This window comes from Dasypus novemcinctus, chromosome 23, assembly GCF_030445035.2.
Source record: "Dasypus novemcinctus isolate mDasNov1 chromosome 23, mDasNov1.1.hap2, whole genome shotgun sequence".
NCBI classification, from domain to species: Eukaryota; Metazoa; Chordata; class Mammalia; order Cingulata; family Dasypodidae; genus Dasypus; species Dasypus novemcinctus.
The window spans coordinates 24,832,986-24,859,227 of record NC_080695.1 but is presented as its reverse complement, the minus strand read 5'-3'; the positions used below and the strand labels follow the sequence as shown (position 1 = coordinate 24,859,227).

The following is a 26,242-nucleotide window of genomic DNA, read 5'->3' as shown; positions in this document are numbered from 1 at the left end:
CTACAATAGTATCTTTTTAAAAATAGATATCTAAGAATAAATTTAAGCAGGGAGGCTAAAGACTTGTACACTGAACTATAAAACATTACTGGAAAAAATTAAAGAAGATCTAAATAAATGGAAAAAGGGAGTGGAGGTGGCTTAAATGATTAGGCACCTCCTTCCCACATCAAAGGTCCCAGGTTTGACTACTGATACCTCCTAAAGAAAAAAGGAAGATGAACAGACACAGCAAGTGCAAACAACAAGGGGGTGGGGAGAAATAAAAGTAAAAGTAATTTAAAAATAAATAAATAAATAAATGGAAGACATCTGTGTTCATATATTGGAAGATTTAATATTGTTAAAATGTCAGTACTATTCAAAGTGATCTACAGATTCGATGCATACAGAGCCTCGCTCCTGATACCAAAATCTTAGTTATCTACTAAGGCATAAAAAATTACCCTAAAACTTAATGGCGTAAACAACAGACATTTATTACCTCACCAGGAATCTAGACACAGATTAGTGGGATGCCTTTGTTCTTTAGTCAGGTTACAGTGAAACTGCTAGCCAGGGCTGCAGTCACATTAAGACTCAGTTGAGGTTTCCAAGCTCACTCATGTGCCTTTTGGAAGGTTATATGTGCTTGCTGGCTGTTGGCTGTAGATATCAGTTCTTTGCCATGTGGGCCTCTCTCTATATAAAGATTCTCTTTTATCTCCAGCCCTTCCCCCTCTTCCCCCATTAACAACATCTTTCATTAGTGTTTATTGGTTTTGATAAAATGTATAATGGCCTTTATCTGTAATTGCAGTGTCATTCAGGACAATCACAATGTCCCCAAAGTACTCCATGTTATACATATTCTTCCCTCTCCCTCCCTTCAGAACCTCTGGTGGCCACTGCCTTTAAATCAGTGATATAAGTTCTTCCATTGCTAGAATAATCATAAGTCTGCTTAAGTCCATAGTTGCAGTCCCCCCTTATGTTTGTTCATTCCTCAGTCTTGAGGATTTGGGGATGGTGATGCCCACTCTGTTTCTGATTGAGAGGGCGGTTAGATCCCATGGGGCAGATAGATGGAACTGTCTTGCTTACAGTTGTAGATACTGTTTTTTGCAATGGACATTGTCTATCAACATCCTTTTGTCAGTTGTCCTGGGAGAGTCCAGTGAACTGGAGAGGAAGTGTTAAAACTCTTGCTGAGATTTAGGGCTCAACCAGCATCTGAACAGACCAAAGATTTAAGTCCTGGGGAGTATATTTAATGAGTATAGTGCAAATTACAGGTTCATATAAAAGGGGCAGAAGAGTTGTGTGTGGGTAAATTATAAATGAGTCTAACTCTGTTACACTGGGGAACATAAATTCCAAAGTTAAGCCTACTGATAGGGTGCCATATTCCTGAGATTGTCTGCCTTGTCTAGATTCCTCGGAAGCTCTGCTGTTTGAAGCACTGTTTACTGTGACAGTCAATGAGATCCTGCTGAGATGTGCATAAGCATAACCTCCCAACTCACTTTGAAATCTTTTAACCATATGGGAGTTGTTGTAGCTCAACTGATAGAGCGTCTACCTACCTTATGGGGGGGTTCAGGGTTCAAACCCAGGGCCTTCTGGCCTGTGAGCTGAGCTGGCCCACGTACAGTGCTGCCACGCGCAAGGAGTAACATGCCACGCAGGGATGTCCCCCGCGTAGGGGAGCCCCACATGCAAGGAGTGCGCCCTGTAAGGAGAGCCGCCCAGAGCGAAAGAAAGTCCAGCCTGCCCAGGAGTGGCACCGCACACATGGAGAGCTGATGCACCAAGATGATGCAACAAAAAGAGAGACAGATTCCCAGTGCCACTGACAAGAATAGAAGCAGACACAGAAGAACACACAGTGAATGGACACGGAGAATAGACAACTGGGGGGAGGGGAGAGAAATAAACAAAAATAAGTCTTTAAAAAAAATAACAGGAAAGACATGTTGCTTTCTTGAGCTAATTTTCAGGACCACTTCTCTCTTGGGTCTTCCAAACTACTTAGGCAAATTCTTCCTTCTCCTCTAGCTCCTTATTCTAGGTAATCCCATAATTGAAGGCTGTACTTACAAGAAGTTAATTATACATCCAAAAATTTTGAATCTGATTTCAGCCTACAAACCTAAAGCAGCATATATAATTGACCCTTCTGTTTGAGTTATTTCTTTTGGAATCCTATCTGTTGCCAGTGAATGCCTTTCAGATGGAAACATACTACCACTGTAACAAGTAAAAGCTATAAAGCAAATGTTAAGTATGTGGAGCTCACATTAAAAAAAAAATCTTTGTTTCTTTGCTGAAGCAACATTCCTAATCAGTGTATGTTTATTAAACATAGAGACCTGTGCAGAAAAATTACATAGTAACCTAAACAGGTTTTGTTATACTTTGCTTCTTGATGGAATAGTTCCATTTTTTAAGTTTATACACCAAAAGTTTTGAATTTGACCCGGCTGGTCATTAATTCATCTCTGAAAGCCTAAATGGCATTGAATTTTAGCTACTATATTTTATAGCATTAAAAGTTTATGCCTGGGAAGCGGACTTGGCCCAATGGATAGGGCATCTGTCTACCACATAGGAGGTCCACGGTTCAAACCCTGGGCCTTCTTGACCCATGTGGAGCTGGCCCATGCACAGTGCTGATGCAAGGAGTGCCGTGCCATGCAGGGGTGTCCCCCGCAAGGGGAGCCCCACACTCAAGGAGTGCACCCCATAAGAAGAGCCGCCCAGTGCGAAAGGAAGTTCAGCCTGCCCAGGAGTGGCACCGCACACACAGAGAGCTGACACAACAAGATGATGCAACAAAAAGAAACACAGATTCCCAGTGCGCAGTGCTGATGTGCACAAGGAGTGTCATGCCACGCAGGGGTGTCCCCTGTGTAGGGTAGCCCCACGCGCAAGGAGTGCACCCTATAAGGAGAGCCACTCAGCACAAGAGAAAATGCAGCCTGCCCAAGAATGGTGCCACATACACAGACAGCTGACACAACAAGATGATGCAACAAAAAGAAACACAGATTCCCAGTGCCGCTGATAAGGATAGAAGTGGTCACAGAAGAACACACAGCAAATGGACACAAAGAGCAGACAACTGGGGGGAGAGGGGGAGAAGGGGAGAGAAATAAACAAAAAATAAATAAATCTAGAAAAATTTATGCCTAAAAAAAAGTTTATGCCTAAAAAAAGTGTATGCATTAGGTAGCTTTTCTTTTTTTTTTTAAGTCGAACTTTTTTTTTTATTTCTCTCCCCTTCCCCCCTCCAGTTGTCTGTTCTCTGTGTCTATTTGCTGTGTGTTCTTCTTTGTCCGCTTCTGTTGTTGTCGGCAGCATGGGAATTTGTGTTTCTTTTTGTTGCGTCATTGGCCCAAATCCCTTTACTCAATCCACATAGCCTTTAGGTCATTGTTCAAAATGCACATGAAAAAATTTGGAGATAGGATGACAAAGTTTGAAGACGATGTGTTAAGTCAAAACTTGGAACATCTTAATTATATCTGTTCTGAGAGAAAAGCATTAAATCCTTTGTGTACACATTTAGTTTTATTGTAACAAAGTTGGTATTCAAAAATGATGGAGAGGGAAACAGACTTGGCCCAGTGGTTAGGGCGTCCGTCTACCACATGGGAGGTCCGCAGTTCAAACCCCAGGCCTCCTTGACCCGTGTGGAGCTGGTCCATGCGCAGTGCTGATGCGCACAAGGAGTGCCGCGCCACGCAGGGGTGTCCCCCGCGTAGGGGAGCCCCACGCGCAAGGAGTACACCCATAAGGAGAGCCGCCCAGCGCAAAAGAAAGTGCAGACTGCCCAGGAATGGCGCCGCCCACACTTCCCGTGCCGCTGACGACAACAGAAGTGGACAAAGAAACAAGACGCAGCAAATAGACACAGAGAACAGACAATGGGGGGGGGGGGGGGAATTAAATAAAAATAAATGAATCTTAAAAAAAAAAATGATGGAGAGTTCAAAATATTCACAGATAAACAGAAACTAAGAGAGTATGCCAATAAGAAACCTGCCCTTCAAGAAATACTAAAGGGAGTTCTGCAGGATGAAAGAAAAAAAACAGGAAAGACAGTTGGAAGAGAGTGTAAGAACAACTAAAAAGACAAAAAGAGAAATATAAACAACATATGACATAACAAATCCAAAGAAAATATGGCTAATGTACATAATTCCTTGAGAGTAATAACACTGAATGTTAATGGATTAAACTCACCTATCAAGAGATAGAGATTGGCAGAATAGATAAGGAAATAAGACCCGTCTATGTGCTTTCTACAAGAAACCACCTTAGACCCAGGAATTCAAGGAAGGTGAAAGTGAACAACTAGAAAACAATCTCACAAGCAAACAAGGGCAGGCATAGCTATACTAATATCAGACAAAAGGAACTTGCACACTTGTAACATTTAAAACTGAGCATCATCTTTCCTTTCCAGTGAAAGAAAAAGAAAATTTTTAAATAAACAGGAACAGAATTACAACAGAGAATGTCAATTCCAAATAAGAGCCTATAGGTTCTGCTGATTCTTCTATCAAGTGGCAGGGCTCAAGTCATCATTTGGAAAGAATTTTATTTTAAAACTGTCATCTTAAACTGTAAGGTTGTCCGTTAAACATCACCATTAAACATGCCAAAGGAGAAGCCATGTTTTCAAAATGCCCACTTTAACCCACCCAAATATCTCAAAACCACCCTTTGCTGACCCTCTATAGCCCCATTTTTTTGTTTGATGGCTTTTTTGCTTTTTTAAACAAGAAAAAGTAGACAGAAACATATTGGTAAATGCTAACTGTCCATATTCACATAGAGACACAGTGTAATCTGAATCCAATATACAGAGAAAGGAGGAAAAAAGATAGAATTCTGTGCCCTTCTGCCAGGGCCCTAAAGAATCTAGCTCAAGGGTGCTTTCTCACTGAAGTGAGCTACCACATGTTGAAGCAAGATGGTGCACAATCTCTGCGAGGGTTCAGCCTTCCTCTCTCTCAGCTACAGACTGGCATAGGGCTTATTTCTTTCCAGGCTTTCCCAGCTGTGCAGGGTGCTGGTCTCTTCAGCTGCAAACTATCAGGCGATGGCTTAGCTCTCCCCGGAGCTTAAGCTATTTGAGCTTTCTCCTTTCTGTCACATGGCAGGTCCCAAATGACCAAGTTCTCTCCTCTTCCACTTGTGTCTTCTTGAGTGCCCATTTATATCAGCCCGCCAAGGGGGCGGGGACTTAACCCTGAGCCGTGCCCTACTGACATGGTCAAATCAAAGTTCTAATCATAACAGGTGATTTAAGCAAGCCATGCCAGCAGAATCTAATGCATTCAAAGGATATCACACCCAGAGGAACAGACCAGTTTACAAACATCATCTTTTTTCTTTTTGGGGATTCATAAATAATATCGAACAGCCACAGACAGGGAGGGATAAAAATGAATTTGAAACAGAAAGAGGTAGAGATTCTTTTCACACTGTATTCTGTTCAAGGTATTTCCTCCCCACCCCCACCCCCCCTCCAAATAAGTTGAAAACCATGATGTAAAGGAGAGAAAAGAGACCTCAAAAACCCGGAAACTGAGCACAAGAGAGGAAAGAAGAAAAAGGAAAAAAAAAAAGGTTGCAACTTGCTCCAAGGGACTGGAGAAAATTAAAAGGGAAGGTTGGAATCCATCAGTATTCTATTAGTCACCTTCTCCTGCATCCTCCTTTCCTTCCTCTCCCTCATCATTATCTTCATCTCCTTCCCCTTCTTTTTTTTTTTTTTTTTAAAAGATTTATTTATTTATTTAATTTCCCCCCCTCCCCTGGTTGTCTGTTCTTGGTGTCTGTTTGCTGCGTCTTGTTTCTTTGTCCGCTTCTGTTGTCGTCAGTGGCACGGGAAGTGTGGGCGGCGCCATTCCTGGACAGGCTGCACTTCCTTTTCACGCTGGGCGGCTTTCCTCACGGGCACACTCCTTGCGCGTGGGGCTCCCCCACGCGGGGGACACCCTTGCGTGGCACGGCACTCCTAGCGCGCATCAGCACTGCGCATGGCCAGCTCCACACGGGTCAAGGAGGCCCGGGGTTTGAACCGCGGACCTCCCATATGGTAGACGGACGCCCTAACCACTGGGCCAAAGTCCGTTTCCCACCTTCCCCTTCTTTATCCTCCATATCAGGAACCAAATAGCACTGTAATGAATTTGGCCAAATATCAACTTTGATGATCTCTCCTAATTCATCAGTAAACCAGGTAAAGAAGCTATCTGATTCTTCCTGTTGCCTCTTCCTGCTGGCTTTATTCTGTTTTTGCTTTGAATGTTTCGGCAAGTCCTTTCCAGATTTCCATTTGATTTCAGTGAACTTTGAGGATGGATCACCACTCTCATTCAGATGAAATTCTTTGGAGAGAACTTTATTTTTGAAGTAAGGATTTTCATCAAAATAAAAATCTCTTCTGTAGCCTGATTTAATACCTTCAAATTCTGTCTCTTCAACTCTTGTCTAATAATGTGCAGTGCATCTTCATCCTCCTCCCCAAGCAAGGCAGACAATTGTGGACAGTTGACAAATATTACCTCAAAATTTGGAATTTTGATAATCAATCCTGACCTATACTGAAAGAATTGGCTGTTTATTATGTTTCTGTTCTACTTTCAAAATCTCTTCACTGGCTTCTTCAGTCTATCCATTTCATTTTGTACTTCATCAAAACGGTGAGTTGCTTCCTGGTGTATTTTTTCTCATTTTGGCAAGTCTGGAGCATCCAAAGCCTCCTGTGGCCTTAGGGCAGAAAGCAGCTTTGCTTTCTTTGTTTGAGACAAGAGTGAAGACTGGCACTTGGGGGATGTGTTGTTAGGAAAGTCCGGTAACTAGGGCTTAAGAGAGTTGTTCGCCTGAAAGAAATCCAAGAGAACTGATGGAGTTCACATTTTTATGAAACCTTATGTAGTGTTTTGCTCAATGAGAGAACTGAAAACAGTGCAGTAACCTCTGTAACTGGTAGACAGGAATTGAAAACCTGCTTGGGAGAGCAAAGGTGGAACTAAGAAAGTATCCCCTGTGATACTCAGACTTTGAGAAACTTCCTTCAGGATCATAGAGTATTAGAGCATAGTGAAGGTAGGGAGGTACTTAAAAAAACCCTTAGTCCTTTTCTTTACCCTCAGCTCTGGCATCTTGCGGATAGTTAAAAGTAAAACTGAAAAATGTGGGAATTACATGTGTCTCCTTATCTTTTTCCTCTGCACAACACAGAATTTCTTTTCCAGTAGTAGTTTGTTCCTCTATTTAGCAATACCATAAATGGTAGTTTCAAACATCTGCCAACACTAGCAACATCCTCCCTCTGCTCACAAGTTACTTAACTGGCCCTCAGAGAATATGCATGCTATGTGTGTACCCTACCCACAAATTTCCTTAAAGCTAAGTATTTAACTTTAGCACCTCTTATTCTCTTTCCCCATTTACAACTTTGCAGAGACCACCATACCCATTTGTTACATTGTCATAGAATGAGATAACTACAAATCAACACTTTATGCTGATGGCCCATGATTTGTAAAAGAGCAATAGACTGGGCGTTCCAAGACTTGGATCCTGCCTTTTTCACTTACCAATCTCTGAATTTAGGCTGCCTATATTACTTCTCTGGGTCTTGCGATCTTTACTGTCCTTCCCGACTCATAAGACTATAAGCATTGAATGAAGTAACACTTGTGAAAGCAGTAAAATCACTGCACAAAATAAATGGATTCCAGTTTAAGACAGTTGAGTAAAGACCTACAACATGATACTTGGCGAACCCCAACAAGAAAGCTAGCCGAGGAAACCTACCTGTAATTCGGCTGAGCCCTCATATACAGAACTCAATTCAGTTTTTTAGTGTGTTTCAGCCAACACTCACCATACATTTGCAGACAGTCTCTAATATGAAAGAGAGAGACCAAAAGAAAGAAAAAAGGACCGCAGAGGAAACAAAAACAATGTAAGGAGGAGAAGAAAATTTAAATAAACTCTAATTCATATTCTTATAGCATTAAAGTACAGAACAAGGTGCTATTTTTTAAAACGAAAATTTAAAAACAATCAGAGAACTGAAAAGAACACTTGGAAACTAAAAAATATGGGAGCCAAAATTTGAACTCAGTAAGAAAGTTGGAAAAATAAAGTTGGGAAAAATCTCTTATAAAGTAAAAAACGAAATCAAAAGATGATTTGTAGAAGAAAGATAAGAAAATTGGAGGCCTAATGCAGGTGGTTCAATATTTGACTGATTGGAGTTCCAGAAAAAGAGAACAGAGAAAACAGTGAGCAGAAAATTATGAAAGCAATACTATAAGAATGTTTTTAAGAATGGAAGAACATGTCTCTGTGCCACTGAATGATGAAAATGACCACTCAAAGGCATAGCATCAAAATTATAGAACACCGGGGGTGACAGAAAATCCTTGAAGCTTCCAGAGTGAAAAGACAGGTCTCATACAAAGGACCAGGATTAGAATGGTATCAGCCTCCTCAATAGTAACATGGGAAACTAGAAGACAATGGAGAAAAGTCATGAGTTCAAAAAGAAAAATTTTTATATCCTAGTATTATTATATTGCTAACTAAACTTTCACATAAGTGTTAGAATAAGATAAAGTCATTTTCAGTCATGCAAATCACAAAAGATTTACTTCTCATACACTCTTTCTCAGGCAATTACTGAAGAAGTTACTGAAAAAAATGTGCTCCATAAAAGTGAGGGTTTAACCAAGTAAGGGGAAGACCTGGATCAAGAAACAAGGACTCAAAAACAGAGAGGAAAATAAAAATAGACATGGAGAATGTCCAAGTGAACAGCAAAGGGAAATCCTAAGACAGCAGCTGTGTAAGAGACCTAGAGTACAACCCAGTGCAGACTGAGGTAGACAGGGCTTTGGGAAGGATGTTTTAGAGAAGGGGAAAAATTAAACAATGATTATCAGACAGATTTCATCATGTGGAAAATACTATTGAGAGGTTTTTATAAAGCCATTGGAGAATGTGAGAAATCTTTGCTATGTTTTAAAAAGAAAAACCTGCAAAAAAAAAAAAATGAAGCCATTATTTAACTCTAGCTAAAACAACACAAGGACGTGGATGTGGCTCAACTGATAGAGTGTTCATCTACTATATGGTGGGTCTAGCATTCGATCCCCAAGGCCTCCTGACCGGTGTGGTAAGCTGGCCCATATGCAGTGCTGCTGTGTGCAAAGAGAGCGGTGCCATGCAGGGGCGCCCCCAAGTAGGGGTACCCCATGCGCAAGGTGTGCACCACACAAGGAGAGCCGCCCTGTGTGAAAAAAAGTGCAGTCTGCTCAGGAGCGGTGCTGCACACATGGAGAGCTGATGCAGCAAGATGATGCAACAAAAAAAAAGAGATGCAAATTCCCAATGCTGCCTGATAATGCAAGCAGACGCAGAAGAACACACAGTGAATGGACACAGAGAGAGCAGGCAACAGGGGGGAAGGAGAGAGAAGTAAAGTCTTTTTTAAATTAAAAAAATAAAAAATAAACAGTTGTATGAGGACAACCAATCCAATGTCCACATAGAAGAGGTGGCATTGGATTGGGAAAAGTGGACATAATGGACAAAGGGTATGGGGAAAGGCAGGAAGAGATGAGAGGTGGAGGCGTCTTCGGGACATGGAGCTGCCCTGGATGGTGCTTCAGAGGTAATCACCGGACATTGTAAATCCTCACAGGGCCCACTTGATGGAATAGAGGAGAGTATGGGCCATGATGTGAACCAATGTATATGAGGTGCAGAGGTGCCCAAAGATGTACTTACCAAATCCAATGGATGTGTCATGATGATGGGAACGAGTGTTGTTGGGGAGGGGGAGAGGGGGGGTGGGGTTGAATGGGACCTCACATATATATTTTTAATGTAATATTATTACTAAGTCAATAAAAAATAAAAAAATTAAAAAAAAAATAACAGTTGTATGAGGAAGAAAATGTAAATATTTACATTGTTGTAATAATGGAAACATAGACTGTGGCTTTAACCAAAAATTCTGTTAATTTATTAAGAGACTATAGGAAGGGGAAGTGTAACAGAGCTAAAATCCCCATATATCATAATGGAAAATCTGTTAAGAGAGATGAACCTCCATGCTCCTATCTGAAGACATTCCCTCTCCTTGTGTACCACAGCCCATCCCACCCACCTCCTGCATCATCAGATTTTGGTTTCTAGAAGGATCATTCTTATCAGCAAACAAATATTCTCTTAGTTCTTCCACCTTAACACACATGCACACACACATACACACTCAGAACTCTTGATCCTGTTTGCCCTGTCAGCTGCCACTCCATTTCTTTGCTTCCCCTTCACATCAAAATTCAAATTTTCTATATTCCGTTTCCACTTTCTCTCCCCCTATCCTCTTGTACATCTACTCCATTGAAGAATTCACACTTGGAAAGCGGACTTGGACCAACGGATAGGGCGTCCTCCTACCACATGGGAAGTCCACGGTTCAAACCCCAGGCCTCCTTGACCGGTGTGGAGCTGGCCCATGCTCAGCGCTGATGCACACGAGAAGTGCTGTGCCACACAGGGGTGTCCCCCGTGTAGGGGTGCTCCCCGCGCAAGGAGTGCGCCCCACAAGGAAAGCTGCCCAATGCGAAAGAGTGCAGCCTGCCCGAGAATGGCGCCACACACACGGAGAGCTGACTCAACAAGATAATGCAACAAAAAGAAACACAGATTCCTGGTGCCACTGATAAGGATAGAAGCAGTCACAGAAGAACACACAGCGAATGGACACAGAGAGCAGACAACTGGTGGGGGGAAGGGGAGAGAAATAAATAAAATAAATTTTAAAAATCTTTAAAAAAAAAAGAATTCACACTTAACTGAAATTGCTCTTATCAAGATGACAGTGACCTCTGCACTGCTGTATATCTACTGATCAATTATCATCCTACCTCTCAGCCTCTTTGACACTCCCTTCTCTAGTATATTTCCCTCCAGGACTCTTTTGATTTTCCTTCTACATCATTTGTACTTTCTTCTCAGTCCTCTTTGTTGATTCTTCCTCTTCTCCCTAACCTCAACATAGAATTTCCCTAAATCTCAGCCCCTGCTCTTCTTTATACTGAGTCCCTGTGTTATCTCATCAGGCATCAAGACTTTAAATACCACTTATAAATTGATGACTCCCAATTTATATATCCCAGCCCAGACCTCTTTCACGAACTCATTTTGTTTTTTAAAAGGTTTGCTTATTTATTTCTGTCCCCCCCCACCCCTCATTGTTTGCACTTGCTCTCTGCTTTCTGTGTCTGTTCATTGTGTGCTCTCTGTGTCTGTTCTTCATCTCTTAGGAGGCAATGAAAACTGAATCCAGGATCTCCCATGTGAGAATGAGGTGCCCAATCACTTGAGATATCTATTCACTGCTTGTTGTCTCCTTGTTGCATCAGCTCACAGCACCAGCCTGCTCTCTTGCTTGTCTTCTTTAGGAGGCACCAGGAACTAAACTGGGACTCCCATGTGGGAGATGGGCACCCAACTACCTGAGCCACATGCATTCCCTGAACTCCAGTTTTGTATATCTAACTGCCTACTTGACATTTCAATTTGTTCTCTAATAGACATCTCAATCTTAACATATCTAAAACCAGTCTACTAATCTTCCTCCCCAAATCTGCTATGCCCAGGGCCTTCTCCAGTTTAGCTGATAACAGTTCCATATTCCCAGTTTGTGGTTGCTTAGGCTAAAATCTTAGAGTCATCCTTTACTCACCTCTTTTCTCTCACATTCACATCTAATATATTAGGAAATCTGAATGTAATTATTTCAAAAAACCCAGAATCCCACCGTTTGTCCTCACCTCCGCTGCTGTCTCCTTGGTACAAGTCATCATCATCTCTTGTCTGGATTACTGCTGTAGCTTCCATGTACCTGTCCTTGTCCCTCTACATCTATTCTGAACAGAACAACTAGAATGAATACTTCTAAAATGGAACTCTAACCATGGTACTCCTGCAGTAACTTTCCATTTCACTGCATTGGACAAACTACTTAATTTCTCCATGCCTTAGCTGCTTCATCTGTAAAAGGGGAATAATACTAGCACACCCCTCAAGAGGTTGTGGGATTTGGTGAGGTAATGCATATAAAGTACTTACCTAACACCAAGCTTGATGCATAGAAAATAATTGTTTAGCTGCTGTTCTTATTATTTTTATTTAAATAAGCCTTCTAAATCAGAAGCCTTACTTTTGTCTCCTCATCATTCCTTCAGTGCTTGAGGTAGGAGAGGTCTGTGGAATTATTTAGATACTGAGTACTTAGTTCATTGCTGTCAAGCAGAATCCACAATCCTTTAGCACCAGAGAGCTGTATGTTCAAAACCACTGTTCGCTTAACCAAAAGAAATTCCATTCCTAGCTTGGCTGTTTTTATTAACCATGTAATGCTTGGTTTCCTGCCTTAGATAGGAATTGCTTTGTCACTGGAAAATGTTCATTCAGTCAGTACCATAAATTCCTAACTTTTGAGGCATTTGTTCCTAAAGGAAACTGAAAGGAAGATATCCCCCAGCAGTTTCCCATTTCTCTTTTTTTTTTTTCTTTTAAAGATTTATTTGTTTCTCCCCCCTCCCTCCATTGTCTGCTTTCCCTGCCCTTTCGCTGTGTGTTCTTATGTCTGCTTGTATTCTCATTGGGCGGCTCCCGGAACCAATCCTGGGACCTTCTGGAGTGGGAGAGAGGCAATCGTTCTCTAGCACCACATCAGCTCCTTGGTCTGCTGCATCTTATTGTCTCTCCTCTGTGTCTCTTTTTCTTGCATCATCTTGCATCAGCTCTCCATGTGGGCCAGCACTCCTGAGCAGGGCAGCACTCCTGCACAGAGCAGCACTCCGTGTGGGCCAGCTCGCTGCACAGGCCAGCTTGCCTTCACAAGGAGGCCCTGTGAAGGTACCTGGATCCCCTATGTGGTAGACGGGAGCCCAGTTGCTTGAGCCACATCCACTTCCCTCCCATTTCTTTTCTGAATGAGCCTTTTATCTGATCTCTTTCTCTAGGCCCCTTTTGGATTTTTTAGTACATTTATGACATCACATACTTAGTGTTGTCCCTTCTTATAAACATGACCTATCTAGAACTGTCAGTACCTGGAAGAAATTTATATTTAACATTCCCACTCATTTTCTGTCATGTCTTTCTGGTTTTTACAGCCAATCAAGAAGAGAAGGAAGGCTCTAAATATAAGATATGCTAGTGGCAATGTAAGATGCAAAGAACATGGGAGAGGGGAAGAGTACCGGCGCCTGGCTCTGCCACTGTGTGCCCAAATGACCACCTGGGTTTAAGTCAAACTTTCGTGAAATCTAGCAGACTAAGGGGCAAGTTAAAAGAGAAGAGATTCCATTTCTGAGCAGCTGAGAGGATGTGAGGAAGATAAGAAAAGTAACTCAACCAATGGAAGAGAGGCCAAGGCAAACCAAACTTAATCTGGTTCATAAAGCAGATTCTTTAGGGAGCAGCTAGGCCAGTTGCAGTTTTAGGAATTACAAACAAAAGAAATGGGGAAAAAAAGTGTATACATTCTCTGAATCTCAGAAGGAATGCAGCTATTTTTGGAAGTTCGCCATCATATAGCCAAGTAAAAGGGGAAACTTCTTTAGGTTTGTAGGCTAAGGGCTTACTATTTAGATTTCTTTGTGTTCTAAGGGGCTACCCAATGATGCTATCCCCAACGACTATATCTAGTTTCCTGCTACAATATTCTCTAGTCCAGTGGTTACTAAACTTTTTTCTAATGGGACCCATCTCCACTCTTGACTGACGTTAGTAATTACCAGGTTTTTTTCTTTTTGTTATTGCAAACAATGTTGAAACAAACATCTTTGTATTTGAACAAGGCTTTTTGTAGCAGTGAATTTTAGCATTAAGCTGCTGGCTTAATTTGTTTTTTGAATTTTGTCTTTTAAGTGTAACAAACATACAGAAAAGTGTGATAAATAATCATAAAATGAGCACATGCTCATCATCACTACCCATTTCAAGCAAAATAAAATTATTAGCACCCTGGAAGCCTCCCTCATTCTCCCTCCCAATTGCTACTACCTCCCTCCTCTCCAGAGTAAACAGAATTCTGATTTCTAACATTATATATTCATTTTGCCTATTTATGACCTTGAAAAAAACTTTCAATGGAGTATGTAGTATATTATTCTTTTGGGTCTTGATTTTTCCCCTCATCATTATGTGTGTGAGGTTCATTAATGTTATTGGAATAGCAGTAGTTCATATTTTTCTCACTGCTGTATAGTATATCATTATATGCATAGACCACATTTATTTATCCATTCCGATTGATGGACATTTGAGTTGTTTATTGTTTTTAACTGTAACAAATACTGCTACTATGAACATTCTCATGCATGTCTTTTGGTACATACCTGAGTAGGTATCTCTGTTAGGTATATATCTGACAGAGTGAAATTGCTGGGTCATAAAGTGTACCCTAGTAGACAATGCCAAACAATTTTCCAAAGTGTTTGTGCCAATTTACATTGCCACTGCTAGTGTTTGAGAGGTCCATTTGTTCTACATCCTCATCAACACTTGGTGTTGTCAGTCCTTAATTTTAACATTCTGACAGACTGAATGGTATGCCATTGTAGTTTTAATTTGTACTTCTCTGGTAAGTAATAAAGTTGAACATCTTTTTGTGTATTTATTGACTGTTTGGATATTCTCACTTGTGAAATACCTGTCAGACTCTTACTTATTTTTCTAATCAGTTGTCTTCTTTTTGATTTGTCAAAAGTAAAATATATTGTGAGGGAATGGATGTGGCTCAAGCAATTGAGCACCTGCCTCCTACATGGGAGGTCCCGGGTTTGCTTCCCAGTGCCTCCTGAAAAACCAAAAACAAACAACTATTAAAACAAAAAAACCAACTCAGGGAAGCCGATATTGCTTAGTGGTGAGTGCTGGCTTCCCACATATGAGGTCCTGGGTTTTATCCCTGGCCCATAGTACCTAAGAAAGAAAAAAAAATGAATAGATAAAGCTACTTTAATACTATTTCATCAATTGTAACAAAGGTATCTACTGTTTAAAAAATAGTACAATTATCTTAAAAAGTGCTATCATCAATTTTAACAAATGTTCCACATCAATGCAAGGTGTTGATGTTAGGATAGTATATGGGAATCCTGTATGTTATACATGATTGTTTTGTAAACTCACAACTTCTCTAATAAAAAAAGAAAAAATTGTGACTATGAACCCTTTTAAAATTATATATGGGGCAAATGTCTCTTCCCAGTTTCTTCTTTGCTTTTTAATTCTTAATGGCTCTTTCGATGAATTAATGTTCTTTTTTTTATGTAATCCAATTTATTAATATTTTTCTTATGGATAGTGCTTCTTACATCTTCCCCTACCCCAAGGTTACAAAGATTTTCTGTTATTTTTCAGCAGTTTTATTATTTGGCCTTAGATCTATAATTTCCATGAAATTGGTGTGAGGTAGAAATCGTTTCGTTTTTGTTCATATTGATACACAGTTGACCCAGAACCATTTATTGAAAAGATCATCCTTTCTTGATTGCTCTACAATGCCACCTTTGTTATAAACCAGGTATCCATAGATATGAGGATCCATGTCTGGACACTTCATTCTGTTTCGTGGATATATTTATCTGTCCTTGTGCTAGTACCTTACTGTCTTACTTGCTATAACAGTGTAATAAGTCTTAATTTCTAGTAGAATAAGTCCTCCACTTTGTTTTTGATTTTCTTGACTATACTTGACCCTTTGCATTTCCATATAAATTGCACTTGAAATTATCCCCATTCCCTCTCCCCCCCCAGAAAAATGCCTGCTAGAATTTTGATTAGGACTACTTTTTTTTTTAAAGATTTCTTTTTATTTATTTCTCTCCCCTTCCCTCCCGCCCCAGTTGTCTGCTGTCTGTGTCCATTCGCTGTGTGTTCTGCCATGTCCGCTTCTATCCTTGCCAGCGACACCCAGGAATCTGTCTCTCTTTTTGTTATGTCATCTTGTTGAGTCAGCTCTCTGTGTGTATGACGCCACTCCTGGGCAGGCTGAACTTTCTTTCTTGCTGGGCAGCTCTCCTTACAGGGCAGACTCCTTGTGCATGGGGCTCCCCTACTTGGGGTACACCCCTCCATGGCATGGCACTCTTTGCACGCATCAGCCCTGCACGTGGGCCAGCTCCACATGGTTCAAGGAGGCCCCGGGTTTGAACAGAGGACCTCCCATGTGGTAGGCGGACACCCTATCCGTTGGTCCAAGTCCACTTCCCTGATTAGGAATACTTTAAGGAGAATAGACACCTTTACTGTACTGAATCTTCCAGTACCTGAAAGTGGTATGTCTCTTTATTTATCTAGGTTTTCTTTAATTCCTTTCAATAATACTTATAGTTTTCTGTGAAAAGGTCTTACACATCTTTTATTAGATTTATTCTTAGATTGTTGATGTTTTGGATGTTGTTATAAATGGTTTTATCTTTTTGAAAAAATATTTCTTAATTACTTATTGATATTAGAAATAGTTGTTTTTAATATACGGACAAGAGTAATTTTTTAATTTTAAGAATTATCCAATATGCAAATCATTGTGGGAATATTGGATAAATTGAGAAAAGTAAAGTTGGATTAAATCCAGGGTTGTAACATTAGCACTTTCAAAAGGCAACCAGCAAGGACTGTTCCTAAATAGTGTGAATTTGGTTGCTTAAGAGAGATTGCGTAGGTAGGGCTTGTTTCTCTCTTGGCTAACATGATTGGAACGTCGACATTCTAGGCCCTCTTCCAGGCAGTCCACATTTGGAAACACTCAGGCAAATGTGGAGCAAGAAGGAATCAGTGAATTGGAATTTCACTCTGTCCTGCCACCCTGGCTGCTTTTGGACTGACAGGCTTTGTTCCTCTCCTGAAGGTCCCCAAGGATGAAGCTGTAAACCCACCATTGTCAGGCACCGCGTATTTGTGGTTTTTTTTGTTTTGTTTTGTTTTGTTTTTAAAGATTTATTTTATTTATTTCTCTCCCCTTCCCTCCTCCCCTCCTCCCGGTTTTCTGCTCTGTGTCTATTTGCTGTGTGTTCTTTTTGTCTGCTTCTGTTGTTGTCAGCGGCACGGGAATCTGTGTTTCTTTTTGTTGCGTCATCTTGCTGTGTCAGCTCTCTGTGTGTGGCACCATTCCTGGGCAGGCTGCACTTTCTTTCACGCTGGCAACTCTCCTTACGGGGCACACTCCTTGCACGTGGGGCTTCCCTACGTGGGGGACACCCCTGCGTGGCAGGGCACTCCTTGCGCACATCAGCACTGCGCATGGGCCAGCTCCACAAGGATCAAGGAGGCCCGGGATTTGAACTGCGGACCTCCCATGTGGTAAACGGATGCCCTAACCACTGGGCCAAGTCCGCTTCCCGGCACCGCGCATTTGAAGTGATGATGACAGTACCCATTTCCTTAAACTCATCTCTGCTTTGTTTTTCCAGGTCTATAAAGGAGAGTTTCAATTACCTGACTTTCTTAAAGAAAAACCCCAGGTACGGTGTCTACTTTTCCTCTTGATGTATGATAGGTGAGCTCTTGCATCAAAGTAATCTTTTTTTTAAGAGATAATGTTATATGCTGGTGGTAGAAAGACTCATCTCAGGTAATTGTTGGTTTTAACAATAATTCAACCCACAGTCTTAATTTTAGAGCTCAGTATTTTCCAAAACTTGGGAAATACTTCACTGATAACAAAAATCCAATTGCTTGCATTCACTCACAAGCCGTACTAGCATTCTACATATGAGAGACCTGCCTTGGTGGATCTGCTCCAACTTTCTAATATCTAACTTGAAGTTAAAATACACAGGCACCCTCCTTGTTCTTATTACATATACATCCATGGCCTTTTAACTTTTCTCTGTATAGTCATTTGGAGTCTAGAAATCTTGTGAATACATTTATGTACATAGCTGTTGGCCCTTAACTGGAAAGTTCCCCAAGTTGATGAAAGGACTGTGAGAGTTTGAAGCTTGTAACTTTTACTCTTTAAAAAATTAATTGAAACAGATTCACACTTATCCATCATGTCAACCTCTCACTTACTTGCATTCTGATATGTGTTATGCTGACCTGCCTAGTTTAGTAGCTCAGAGAATGTCATGCATCTGAGTCTCATCTGCCATTCATAGTAAGGAAAAGATTTGGAAGCGCTGCTTACTGTGCAGCAAAGAACTCCTTTTTTTTTTTTAGCATGTGATAATATTGTTCCCTCTAGACTGCTACTATCAGTGATCGGCTTGTTAGTAGGAAATGAACTCAGTTTCTAAAACTCTTCTAGATATGGGTTGGTGAGGGAACCATACCACTTCATGACTGGGGGATGTCATGTTGCCTGAAGTGAGCCTAGAGCAAATGGGCTGGCCTCTTTAAAAGAAGCGGTGTCTCACACGAGGCCTAAGGGCTATTCCCTGAATCTGGTGTATTTTGTTTGTCTGATAATAACCATCAATAATTGGTATATATTATTATATTAAGAATTTAAAACTATTTTAAAGGCGTATACTTATATATTTCACTTTAATTCCTCCTTTCTTTCATTTCGTTTATTCAACAAATGTTATACTGAGTGTCTTTTATGGGTAAGGAATTGAAATAAGTCCTCAGGAGTCAAAGGGGAGAAAAACAGTCTCTGCTCAAGGAATTCCTGATCTATCTGAATCACTCTGATCAACTGTTACAGACAAGGGGATGCCGCGCTTTGAGCCCAGGCTGGGGCCTGACGTCCTAGAAATCTGGGTGGATTCATTAACAGGGTGTCACTCACAGGCTGTGGAAATTGGATCCAGAGGATAAACCATGAGTCAGGGTTTTGAAGGAATGTCACATCAAAAGGCTGATTTGCATAATGAATCTGAAGGCGTCTAAAGGGATTTGAAGACTCCATACTGCCATCAGGTGGTACACATATGATTTAAAATTCCTGAAGGCTCCCCTTGACTTTTAGGACAAAATTCGTACACCTTAGATGGTATGTAAGATTCTTCATGATGAACCTCAGCCTTCTTTACTCAGCCTCCTTTCCTATTCTTTCTCTGTTCTCTAGCCATATGCAACTTACCTTCTCTAGTCTCCCAAATTCCTTTACATCTCACTTTAAAATAACAAGTACAAAAAGTGTTTTAAACATATTAGATTATGTTAATTATGTTTACAAAAAAAAGGGCAAAATCTCAAGAAGTCAGACTAATTGGAAAAGCCTTATACTAATAATAGAAGTTCAAAATTATAGAACATTTAGGCAAAATTATAGAATCCTTAAAATATAACACACCTGCTAAGCAGTAATTCTCCAGAATCTGATTCAGAGAATGACAGGGCTGTGGCTGGTTTACTTATTTTTCTAGTTTCCTGTATTTTCCAAATTTTCTCTAAGAGCTCATATTTTTTTAATAATTAAAAAATAAATGTTAAAGAAGTGGTCTTTTAATAATTAAAAAAATAAATGTTAAAGAAATGGGTTCTCTTAGGTAAGACATGCCTTTGTTAACAAAACCTTTCTTCTCAGTTTTCAAAGCAAACTCTCAACCATTTGAATAGTTGCAATTTACAAAATACTGTTGTTTCAGTGGGAGCCTGCCTCAACCTGGTTCAACTAACCAATAAATGTCCCTATTGGATCCCTTTGGTGAAAAAGCAATTTGATAATGCTGTTTGTAGATTTTTAAAAAGGGTTGTGTAGAGCAAGTATAGCTCGGTGGTTGAGCAACTGCTTCGCATGTGTGAGGTCTTAGGTTCAATCCCTTGTATCTCCTGAAAAATAATAATAATAAAGAAAAAAAAAAAGGTGGGGCATATATTTCATGGGTAGCAGACTGAAAGTCTGTGAACAAAGCCTGTACGCTCTCACTTCTTGTACTGACCAACTTCAAAGGCTTTAAATCATCTTTTGCTTCCTTCAACAGACTGAACGAGTGGAGTAGCAGAGCTGGGAACCTTTTTCATATGTGAGGTGAGGTTTGGGGGGGCATCACTTGGGTTCTTGTAGGAGGCGGTGTAGGCAGGACTGGAGAGCACAGCTTTGGACACCATCTGCCTAGGCTGAAGTACTGTTTCTGTTACTGACCAGCTGTGTGGCATTCAGCAAATTACTTAGCCTCTCTGTGTCTTAGTTTCCTCATTTGTAAAATGGGGATGATATCAATAAGAGAGTGGTAGTAAGAGTTTACCCTAATAACTGCAAAGTCTGCAAAGAACCTGGCACATAGTAAGCATTCCAGATGTGCTAGTTATTTTTATTTCTTTTGTGAGGAAGGGTTTAAAATTATAAAATATTTTAGCTGAAAGGCACTTAGAGATCATAAGCCCAACCACCTGTTTGCTGATAAGAAAACTGATCCTAGAGGGAGCAAGTTATTTGTTAAGGTCACATCACAGAGGCAGGAGAAACCCAGGGCTAAAGAACACCTAACCCTGAATTCCAGGTAGGACATTAGAAAAGTGCTGGTTTTTGAAATGTTTTTACATTAATACTTTTTATTGTTGGTTGGTTTTTCAAATCTATCCTTGCTGACTTAATATATTATGATGTCTTATCTTTGTAAGCCATGTGGTCTCATGGTAGCCAAGGACTGCAGTGTGGGCTAGGCCAGCCACACCTTATAAACTCCTTTTTTATCTGAGAGATCATCAGGGTCATGTCGGGGACACCTGCTAATTAGTGGCAAAACTGGTTTTTGAACCTAGACTGCCTTACATACACTCAGAGCTTGTTCCCTTCTCCTCCACTTCCTTAAGATTGTCATGCTCCAAAAGATGTGGCAATGCCTTAGATCATTTGGATATTGGAAAGATTTCTAAAAATTTTAATATCAATTTATCTGCTCATAGGTTTTCTTGCTTATTTTTGTTTTTTTAATGTTTTACCTAATAACCATGTACTAAGTGTAGCCACACCTGACATAAAACAAAATGCCAATCATAATATATAGTGTATATACAATTAGTATGTGTATATCATACACACACACACACACACAAACTTCCATTCAGTTCTCAAACCATTCTGTCCAACACCTACTCTCCAGTTCATTGGACTTACCCAGGTCAGCTAAAAGGGAGGTGAGAATGGTCAACCACCACATCAGGGAACCTAAAGAGTCTACAGCTGCGAGCAGGAGAATTCCATCCATTAGCCATGTGGGATCTAAGCCCCCTCTTGATTTGGAGGTGGAGTGGACATTGCCACCCCAGGATCCTCAGGATGGAGGAATGGAATATGGATTGGAGTGAACTTACTGGTATTCTACTATAGAATTATTGTGACTCTAGCAATGGAAGAAATTGTATCATTGATGTGGAGACAGTAGCCACAGGAGTTACTGAAGGCAGGGAGAGGGAAAAAGATTGATATTGGGGCATTTTCAGGACTTGGAGTTGTCCTCAATGATATTGCAGGGACAGATGCAGGACATTATATATCCTGCCATAACCCACTGAATGGACTAGGAGAGAGTGTAAACTACAACATAAATTATAATCCATGCTGTGTAGCAATGCTCCAAAATGTACTCATCAAATGCAATGAATTACCACACTAATGAGAGAAGTTGTCGATGTGGAAGGAGTGGGGGTTGTGGAGAGTGGGGTATATGGGAACCTCTTATAATTTTTAATTTAACATTTTGTGTGATCTATGTATCTTTTTAAAAAAATGATTTTAAAAAAGCATTCTGTCAAATGGGTGGTATTATCCCTGTTGTACTGATGAGGACACTAATTTGAATAAGAGGCTTTATGACTTGCTGTGTTTTCATGGACTATAGACATTAGAAATGCTGAAACATTGCTATGCCATTTCATCACCATGGGTAGCAGTAAGTTATATTAGTGGGTTTCAGGATGTACAGATGTCTTTGTGCTAAGCAGTAAATGCTCAATGTTAGACTTATACTATATGGATCAGCATGTATAAGTACAGTTATCAGGCCTTGGGATAGTTTTGTTTCTCCAAAATAGATAGTAGATAAACTGCTCCCCCCCCCCCCCCCCCCCGCCCCAAGCTTACACACAAGGATGTTTTATAAGAAGAGAGTACATTGTCAGTTAACCAAGCCTTGGAGTTGGCTCCTCAACAGCATTTCATCCTTGTTTGTTTATTGAGGTCTGTAGGTTCTCACATGCAATGAGAGAAGAACTAGAAGGAGCTGGAAGGAGAGCAAAGCATCCACACTTGGCTCAAAGAATCATACTGTCCACTTTTTCAGCATGCTTCTGGGCCCCTGACATTTAATGCACACACATGCACACACACACACGTGTTCCTAGTCTCTCTAAAGTAGCTTCTATTACAGATGACAGTTGCAGTTATTTGGAAAAGGGCAGTAGCAGCCCTTGCTTTGGCTGCCAACTTCTTACTTTGCACATAGAAGCTCCTTGCAGGCATCTGAAAGCATCCTAGACTGAGGGAAGGTGTGCCTGTGGGGTAGTTCTTCTGAGGCAGCTGTTGTCATTGTTGTCGATCCTCCTGTCCCCTGAAGTGCCTGCTTGTGTCTGGGGCCCATAACCATGAAAGAGACGGTGATGGTACAGGGGAGAACTGACTGCAGCTTCCCACCTGTAACCACATTCTGCTTGTTTGCCCTAGGAATGACTGCTGCCTTTTTAATGGACAAGACATTTCTAGGACTGGCTCTCTCCTGCTGAGATGCATGGAGTGTGTGTACCATGGCCTGTATTTCCTCCGAACTTGCCATCCCCTCCAGCTGCAAGGGTGGGGGGCTGGTGCACATTCAGGCCTTCCTGGGTGATCTGCTTCCTGAGTCAAGCTCTCTGATCTTAAGTACATGTACAGCCCTGTGGATAAGGAGCCCAGAGGGGAACATGTGCTTTCTATTAAAACTGCTCTTGGCCTCACCTTTTCTTATCAGATTCCAAACTTTGTTTTCAAGGAAGAGTTTTAAAATGAGATTCTGTAAGCAAAATTGGGCAGTTTCATTTTAGAATAGGTTGTTCATGTTCTAATATTTTGTAGGACACTTGTGCCTGTTTAAATGTATTGATGTGGATAATGTTAAATATCTTGATTATTTAAATAATTCATTGTGTTGTTTCTGAAAAATTGGGAAATTACCCCATACATTTACAATTTAATGACTTTTGTATTTTATTTTTCAAAATAAAAGCTTTAAATGTGAAGCGTTTTAGTGGTTCACTTGCTTTCCTTCATGTGGTTTCAGAGAAGCAGTAACACATATCAGATGTTGATCTGGTAAGCCAAAATTTCTCCTGTTGACTGTAGTGTAGATATTATCCCTCTACACAACTTGATTTCTTAATGAAGTTCTATAATTTATTTCAGAGACACCACTGCCATCCATTTGTCTCAGAATCCTGATCTTCTTCCTGCTTATATACTTAAGGACAGAGAAGTTACTGGTTCCAGCTGTTTTCCAAAATCCAGTACTGTAAGAATATAGAATGATCAGATAATAATACTGATTCCATTTATTGAGTGTATTCTGCGTGCCAAACACTGAACATGGTATTTTACATATGTTACCTATCTCTGCCCCCAAACCTGTACCTCCTCTTCCAGTCTTATCCATCTCAATAATTGCAATATTTTCTACTCAGTCACTCAAGTCAGAAAGCTTGGGAATCATACTTAATCTCCTCCTTTTTCTCCCTCTTTCCACTCACATACAAGCATTTTTGAGGTCTATCTTCAAAATATTTCTTGAATCCATCCACTTCCCTTCAGCTCCACGGCCCCACCTTAATCTAAGACACTACCTTCCCTCACCTCAACTGTTGTGATATATAGCCTCCTAAACAAGATTAGCCTGTCTACTTTAGCCCCCCTCAAATTTGTTCAGGCCATAGCAGAGGAATAGTTTTGAAATACACATCTAGACACAACCCTCTCCCATTTAAAGCTTTTCAGGGCCTTACTACTTCATTTAGAACAAAATCCAAACTCCTCCTCTGACCTAGTCACCACCCTCCTCTCCATCTCTTTGCAGTTGCTCTTCCCTGCCCTGAGGTTGTTCTCTAGGGTTCTTTGCAGTTCCTGAACACAGCAAGCCTTTTGCTGCCTTGGGGACTCTGCAGGTATTATTCCTTTCCCTGGAATGTTCTCCTTTTGTATGTTTGGCACATTTTAGGAACCCAATAAAATACTTGCTAATGGATTAATCCTCCCAGGAACCTTCAGACATACCATTTTACAGATAAGGAAACTGAGGCTCAGTTAGGTCAAGTCCTTTAAACTACCCCCCCCACCCTCCTGCCTGCCCCTCCGCCTGCCTCCAGCTAGTGCCACAGTGGTGACATGGTATCTGGACTTAGATCTGACCTGATATCTTTCTTTCTACTCTACTTACCTGGCCTTGTCCCCTTCAATTTAAAATGAATATTGTGGGAAGCGGACTTGGCCCAGTGGTTAGGGTGTCCATCTACCACATGGGAGGTCCGTGGTTCAAACCCCGGGCCTCCTTGACCCATGTGGAGCTGGCCCATGTGTGGCGCTGATGCGTGCAAGGAGTGCTGTGCCATGCAGGGGTGTCCCCTGCGTAGGGGAGCCCCACGCACAAGGAGTGTGCCCCATAAGGAGAGCCGCCCAGTGGGAAAGAAAGTGCAGCCTGCCCAAGAATGGCGCTGCACACACGGAGAGCTGACACAACAAGATGACGCAACAAAAAGAAACATAGATTCCCGTGCCGCTGACAACAACAGAAGTGGACAAAGAAGACGACGCAGCAAAGGGACACAGAGAACAGACAACTGGAGCGGGGGGGGGGGGGGGAGAAATAAATAAATAAATCTTTAAAAATAAAAATAAAAAAGAATACTGCAGAGAAGCAGATGTGTCTCAAGTGATTGGGCTCCTGTCTACCATATGGGATATCCAGGGTTTGATTCCCGGGGCCTCCTGGTGAGGGCAAGCTGGCCCATGCAGAGTGCTGGCCTGTGTGGTGAGCTGGCCTGAATGGAGTGCTGGCCCATGTGACGAACTGGCCCAAGAGGAGTGCTGCCCCTAGTGGAGTGCTGGCCTGTGCAGGAATGCTGGCCTGCACCGCAGGCTGGCCCTAGCGGAGGGCTGGTGCAGCAAGATGACACAGCAAAAAGAGACACAGAGGAGAGACAATAAAAGACCCAGCAGACCAGGGAGCTGGGATGGCGCAAGAGATTGAGCACCTCTCTCCCACTCTGGAAGGTCCTGGGATTGGTTCCCGGTGCCACCTAAAGAGAAGACAAGCAGAACAGAAGAACAATAGGGTGGGGGTATAAATAAATAAATCTTTTAAAAAATAAAATAAAAATAAAATGAATATCACTACCAGATCAATCTCGTGTGTTCAGCATTATGCCCTAAGTAACTTTTTGCTCCAAAACCTTCTTTGATTCTCTAATGTCTAACACACCACATCTAAATTTTTCTGCCTTCATAATATGGCCTGACTTCTCCCTCATATATAATATACTTCCTCCCAGTCTACTGTTCTTTCACTTTCTGCTTTTTCCAGATACTCACAGACTCACTTCTCCCTGCTGCTTGGGAAATCCCAGCCTCTTTAAGGGCTTGGCCATCTTAAGTCCATTTCTTCATGAAGTCTTTTTTTTTTTTAAGATTTATTTTTATTTATTTCTCTCCCCTCTCCCCCCTCACCCCGAGTTGTCTGCTCTCTCTGTCCATTCACTGTGCGTTCTTCTGTGTCTGCTTGTATTCTTGTCAGTGGCACCAGGACTCTGTTTCTCTTTTTTTGTTGCATCATCTTGCTGTGTCAGCTCTCCATATGTGTGGCGCCACTCCTGGGCAGGCTGCACTTTTTTCATGCAGGGTGGCTCTCCTTAGAGGGTGCACTCTTAGCACATGGGTCTCCCCTACATGGGGGACACCCCTGCATGGCATAGTACTCCTTGCGTGCATTAGTACTGCGCATGGGCCAGCTCACTACATGGGTCAGGAGGCCCTGGCTTTGAACCCTATATTCCCATATGGTAGGCAGACGCTCTATCCATTGAGTCAAATCTGCTTCCCTTCATGAAGTGTTATTACTCGATTACTCCAACCTCCAAATAGGAATAAAGTTGGCTTCAGCATAACATAATATTTATTTTTCTTTGTTTCCTGTGTTAATCTTACATCGTCAACTTTGTGGGAAGGGGCCATGTGGCAGTTTGAGATTATTTATAAACTCCCAAAAAGATAAGTGTTATGTTTGTAAACTGGTCT

General features: G+C 41.3%; 1 protein-coding gene and 1 pseudogene across 3 annotated transcripts in view; one reads left to right on the top strand and one right to left on the bottom strand.

The window, feature by feature from the left end:
* Positions 1 to 23,499, top strand: part of TPST1 (tyrosylprotein sulfotransferase 1) — a 167,011-nt gene extending 143,512 nt beyond the window's left edge. The window contains exons 4-7 of one of the 3 annotated variants that reach the window (XR_009182953.2): positions 17,508 to 17,558; positions 19,971 to 20,017; positions 23,244 to 23,275; positions 23,366 to 23,499. Coding sequence is in view for 2 of the 3 variants with exons in the window: in XM_058285998.2 (XP_058141981.1) it covers positions 17,508 to 17,558; positions 19,971 to 19,988 (69 nt within the window). In the remaining variant the exon portion in view is untranslated. Of the gene's footprint in view, positions 1 to 17,507; positions 17,559 to 19,970; positions 20,018 to 22,651; positions 23,203 to 23,243; positions 23,276 to 23,365 lie in introns of those variants that run through there. The other 2 variants (XM_058285998.2, XM_058285997.2) reach the window with 2 other exon arrangements.
* Positions 5,685 to 7,160, bottom strand: LOC139437464 (protein SET-like; annotated as a pseudogene).
* Positions 23,500 to 26,242: the final 2,743 nt, after the last annotated feature.